The following is a 6,000-nucleotide window of genomic DNA, read 5'->3' as shown; positions in this document are numbered from 1 at the left end:
GATTTCAAAAACTGAGAATAACCTGTCGCTTCGCAGCCATAAAGTGTTAAAGTAAATTCTGTTTCTGAGAGGATATGGAACCAGGCAAAATGGATAAGACAGAACGTTAGTAAAAGTAGTAAATTGTCCCCATAAAGCTCATTTAACAATGTATCACTTTTAAACATCCTCCCAATCATATCCTCCTTTTGAACTATTCTAGAATTCTTCTTCAGCCTTTTAAATAAAATTCAAGTTATTTTGTGGGGGGTTTTTAGCAAGAAAAACAGCAGTAAAGTAGAACTAAACTCCTACAACACAATAGAACCCTGCAAATAAAAAAGGATTGCATTATATTTTTTAATTGAAAAAAACTGTTTAGTTTTCACCCCATGCGTGCTGTAGACTCTTGTTTGAACGTCCTGTAAATGCTCCCCTGGTGGTTGAACATGACAGTGTTGCATTGGCTGCTTGTAGTCAAGTTTAGGAGTGCGCAGCAAAGGGTGAAAACACGGCAGTGGAACCCGAGTATACTGTATAAGGTCACCCTAGGACAGATGTGTCTGTGGATACGCCATGCTGGCATAATTCAGTTAAATGCAGGACAAAGTATAAAAGAGGAATAAACCTTTTGATACTACAGGAACATTTGCCACAACAAATTTTGTTTAATTTTTGTATTGAGATATATGTTAAGATTTCTATTCTGTTGAATTTATCATCATCATCATACATTTTTATCATCATTTTAAAGTCTACTTCAAATTATTTGGCAAGAAGGTTTGGTGTGCGTGCAGCTATGCCAGGATTCATCGCAAAGAAATTGTGCCCCAATCTGATCATTGTTCCACTTAATTTCGACAAATATCGAGAAGTAAGCAAAGAGGTGTGTATATCTTTTTATGCAAATATTATCAGAATTCAAATATAAAAAAATTTAACTTTGTATCCTATATATGAGAGAACAACATAGTGCTACCTTTTTGATTCATGAAATAAGGCCTCCTTGCTAGTGAAGTCTTGAGATCGAGGGCCAGCATGTGCAACCACCCATAACTGAATTATCAGCTGTGGGTTCATTCAACCTGTAACCAAACTGTGCAGGTTCCTATTTACTTCTGCTAGAAATGTATAAAAATGCATATTTTTTTTCTGTTTTCACCAAATCTTATCCTAATGTTCATTTCCTTTCTTCAGGTTAGAGAAGTCTTTGCAGAGTATGATCCCAACTTTCTGCCTCTTAGTCTTGATGAAGCCTATTTGGACATTACCAATCATTTGGAGGAAAGGTTGACATGGCCAGAAGAGCGGAGAAGATATGTTAATAAAACTGGCACTTTACAGAAAGATAACTCACCAGCAGGTAGAGTACAAAATAGTTGAGGATTTCGAGTCCTCTGATGGGATTCTTTTGCCCTCATAAACATCACTGTGTTTGACTCATTTTATTTTGGATAGAGGAATGTGGGACAACCTTTGTATAAAACTATGCTTGTTTCTACGGCCATGACTTCATGGCTTCAGCTCTGCAAAGATCTTCTAGAAATTTCTTCCTACTAGCAAGTAAAGGGAGACTAACGGACTTTAGTTTTTGTATGTAGTTCTTGAATTCCTGAGGCATTATAATAATTCCCTGATCTCCTGTGTTTCTAATACTTATGCAAATGATTCAGCAATTTTCTTGAACTTGTTGGTCAGACCAATAATTTAAAAATGCATGCTCTCACTTTGCAAGTAAGCAGTGATATCTCTGTCACTATCACCATATGGCTAAAAGTTTGTGGACATCCGACCTTAAAACCTATAAGAGCTTGTTGAACATCCCATTCCGAAACCATGGCATTAATATGGAGTTACCCCCACCCCCTTTGTGGCTATAACAGCCTCCACTGTGATGGGAAAGCTTTTCTTTTTAAGATTCATGTTGAATAAGAAGATCCAATCTGCAGTTTGCACTCCAGGGAACCCCAAAGATGTTCATTAAGACTGAAGTCAGGACATTGTGCAGGCCACTCAAGTTCTCGACACCAAAGGTCCTTTCCAAACTGTTGCTGCAAGGGTGGAAGTACACTAGCAACTTAATTGTGTAGTTTGGTGATAGCAGGTGTGTTGACCACTACAGGAACTTGTGAACCAGAACAGACACAATGCACATCTCCAGTGCTATTTGAAGACAGTCCTTCCTTCCTGAATGAACAAACCATACCTCAGTCCCTGTCGGATCCAGCAAAGGTAGAAGAACCTGTGGAAAATGTGATGGTCTTTGGGACGTCAGCAGAAGAAGCTGTGAATGAAATGAGATTCCGAATTGAACAGAAAACCTCTTTGACTGCTAGCGCAGGTATGAATGTATAGACCTGTAAATGCAACCATTGTGAATTGTAAAATTGAAGGATGCAATATACAGTATCAAGTAATTATGCAGGTTTCTACCTTCCTCTACACTGTATTTTGGGACTGTGCAATTCCCAGGTAAGCCAGTTCATCCTAAAATTGCAGATGCTGCTCAGATTTTTTAATCTTTACTATCATTATCATTGACACCACTCAGTGCATCCTGGTTCCTTAAAGGAGAACTATGGGGTTAAGGCTTTTCCCCCATAGTTCACCCTAGGCTCAGAATTCCGCAAGCTGCTGCTCGCGGTATACTGAGACGCCGCAGCTGAAGCGGATCCCGACAATTGTGCCGGGATCCGCCCAGCTGCGTGACTGACAGCTGGCTCTGCCTATCTAGAGGCAGAGCCAGCTGTACCCGCCCCCTCCGTTCCACCAGTCAGCGCTGGCGGGGAGGGGGGAATCCAGCCCCTCCCCTGTCACGGCAGAGAGCCGTGACAGGATCGAGAGGTGAGCGAATGCCGGTATGTGTTCGCTCACCTCCCGATCTACTGAGCCGACCTGTGACAGTCTCATTGTCACAGGTCGGCTAGAACTATGAGGTGAGTGAAAAGCACTCACCTCATAGTTCTCCTTTAAATGCAAGAAGCTAGGAGGGGTTCTAATATGCAAATAAGTAGATCGCCAACCCTGGATAAACAAAATTGTCCTTGCCTACCCGTGGAGGTTGTGTAGGTGGGTTGTGTAAATAAAATGCCTAGTATATTTTTGTGTCCCCCCCCACACATACATTTGAACACCCCTGTCACCGCCACTGAAGTGATTCTGCGTTCCCTGAACTTCCTAGTTGCGGGGGAAGAATACTGACGGCAGAGGAGCCATAGGCTTTTTCTGCTGTCAGTCAAACTGTTGAGAGGAGAGGAGGGGCATGGCCTGCTGCACACTGTGTGTGTCTATGGACTAACAGCTACTTGCGGGTAGGGTCGGAAACATGCACACACTGGCTCCTCCACAGAAGCTGCTTAGCTGATGGAGGCACCCATGCAGGGAGGGAGAGCGATGCAGGGACCCACTAGAGACCAAGAAATTGAAACATTAAAAAAAGAAACAATGATCTGCATCCCATGTGGGCCTCCCATGCATAAAAAACCCCCAAAGGTTTAATATCACTTTAAAATGCTTGTTTCCTGTCAGTCATTTTGATCTTCTATACTTTGAGTCACAAAGTATTGAAGCCAGAGGATTAAAATGATAGGCCATTTGCATTTTTTGGAGGCGATCAGCTAAGACAGCACAGGTAGAACAGGTTTCCTTTCAAATCACTCTTTCCTGGAAGCAATACTGTGATTATCTTCCACCATTGCATAATCATTGCTGGCACCTGGAATGAAGGCTTTTTAATGATTCATACCTGTCCAACTATGACATGCTGGGGAGAAGTGATTTCACATAGGTCCTATTATTTTTTTCTATCCTGTGCAAGAGAAATTAAAAAGCAGGGTTTTTGCTAGCACATAGTTTGGCATTCAAAACGAACCAAGATCCATATCTGTAAAAAATAAGTCAAGGCAACTGGACTTGCTGTATTTTTCTTGAAGACATTTCACTGGACATCCGACCAGCTTTCTCAATTCAGAATGACTGTCATTCTGAATTGAGAAAGCTGGTCAGATGTCCAGTGAAATGTCTTCAAGAAAAATACAGCAAGTCCAGTTGCCTTGACTTATTTTTTTACAGATATACCTTGACCTGGATGAATGAGAACCTTCACAGACATACGAACCAAGATCCACCATATTTATGAATTTAGTAATTATGTGGGACCAGTGATCACCATCCAGAAGCCCACAGGGAAAGACTTATGCACAAGCGCTTAACTCATTACTGTATACATTTACAATTGACAATCACAGAATTATAATGAGCAATGTAACAGTAGGCCAGAGTCAACAAAATTTGATGGGCAAATACAACTTGATTTTGATATCCGTTTAAGAGCTTGTTCACACCATGTGCATTGACAAATGCATTGTTTTAAAAGAGGACATAGAAAACACTTAGGTGTCATGTTCACACCATACTTGTGAGGTGGTGTGCAATAAAACGCAAATCAGTGGTGAGACATGGTGTGAACAGGCCCTGAGTCGATTCCGAAATCATTCAGAATTTTTTGCAGACACAGTTGACTTGTTTCAAGCGGACATTTCATTGCCATAGCCTTGTATTTGCAGAGAAGCAATTCTGAAGCCATCAAAAGCCTGTCGACACAAGACCTAATTCTGTCGTTGACAATTTTATCTCTCCTAATTATTTTATTCTAATTGATAAAATATTAACTGTAAAAAATATAAGATTATCCTTATATGGTGATGTTGCAACACCATTTCTATGTTGAGAATGCTAGGGAACAACATGGTAACAGTTGGTATTTATTAGGTGTAGCTCATCTTCTTATCACACCCTGCTTTGTTCTGCCACTTCTAAAAACATTTACAGCAGCCCCATGCTCAATAACTTCCTGAAAAGTCAAGATCCTGAACAGTCTCTGAGCAGGCCCCTGACCATAATGACAGCTCTATGGGGCCTGCTGTGCAATTAAAGTGACACTAAACTCACTGCACTGCGGGGTGACTCGCTTTATAGAAACATCGTGGTCAGACACAGGAATATTATTGGAACTATGTAATAAGGCCGTGCAAACATTAAGAAATTCAATAACCCACAGTAAAAAATATGAAAGCATCTATAGCTAACAAAAATGTATCTTATTTGTGTATCACTCAGCTGTAAATCCTCAAATAATCTCTGAAATGGTGCTGACACTGTCCTTCCTTCTGAAGGGTGACTTCTTTTGTTCTCCATGGTCCCTGTGTGTGTTGTAAAGTAGCCACCACTCCGAGCTTGTTCCTGTGATGTATTATAATTTTAATACAAATTAGTTAATTAATGTGAGCTTGTAGCCCCCATCCAGAAGGAAGGGCAGTGTCAGCACCAATTCAGAGATGATTTTTTTTTGTTAATAGTTAAGGTACTTGAATGCATTTTTTAGATTTAACTCTTGAGTTTAGTGTTACTTTAAGGCCCCAGTACCTCAGTGCAAACTGGCCACCAGAATATCTGTTCCTAGTCATAGATGCTCTCTGATTTCTTACTGTGGGTTATTGAAGTTCTTAATGTTTGCACGGCCTTATTACATAGTTCCAATAATATTCTCGTGTCCGACCAGGATGTTTCTATAAAGCGAGTCACCCTGCAGTGTCTTTAAAGTATGAGTAATATCTATTGAGCTCTTGCAAGGAAAACATTGGGCTCGCCTAAAATCTGCCCATGAGACCCAAGCTGAAGACAATGGTTGTGTATTTTTGTTCTGCTGTCAGCAGTTCCATTTTTTTTTGTCCTTATTAGCCAATGGTAAGTGAAGACTCTGTGGTGTGGGTCTCTGACTTGTTACCTGGCAACTGCTGCTTTTTCTTTGTGGTGTTTACTTTCTCAGCTGCAGTTGATTAGTTTTACCGCTTAATGAATAGCGCAGGAACACACGATAAGCAAATTAACTGTCACCTTCTAAATTACATTCTGATCAGTTTATTACTTTATTATGTATTCTGAGGTATTCTGTGCACGATTATAGCTCATTCCTGAGGTGACTTTATTCTTAGTGCAATTTGTTTATAACCTATTACCCTA

General features: G+C 40.5%; 1 protein-coding gene across 1 annotated transcript in view; it reads left to right on the top strand.

The window, feature by feature from the left end:
• Nucleotides 1–6,000, top strand: part of POLK (DNA polymerase kappa) — a 39,445-nt gene that overhangs the window by 8,252 nt on the left and 25,193 nt on the right. The window contains exons 4-6 of the mRNA XM_018567836.1: nt 734–865; nt 1,177–1,342; nt 2,081–2,320. Of these exons, the coding sequence (XP_018423338.1) occupies nt 734–865; nt 1,177–1,342; nt 2,081–2,320 (538 nt within the window). The remainder of the gene's footprint in view (nt 1–733; nt 866–1,176; nt 1,343–2,080; nt 2,321–6,000) is intronic.

The sequence above is a fragment of the Nanorana parkeri genome, unplaced genomic scaffold (genome assembly GCF_000935625.1).
Source record: "Nanorana parkeri isolate BGI_ZX_2015 unplaced genomic scaffold, ASM93562v1 scaffold1101, whole genome shotgun sequence".
Lineage (NCBI taxonomy): Eukaryota > Metazoa > Chordata > Amphibia > Anura > Dicroglossidae > Nanorana > Nanorana parkeri.
Note: the sequence above shows the minus strand (reverse complement) of the source record. Positions and strands in the feature narration are given on the sequence as shown.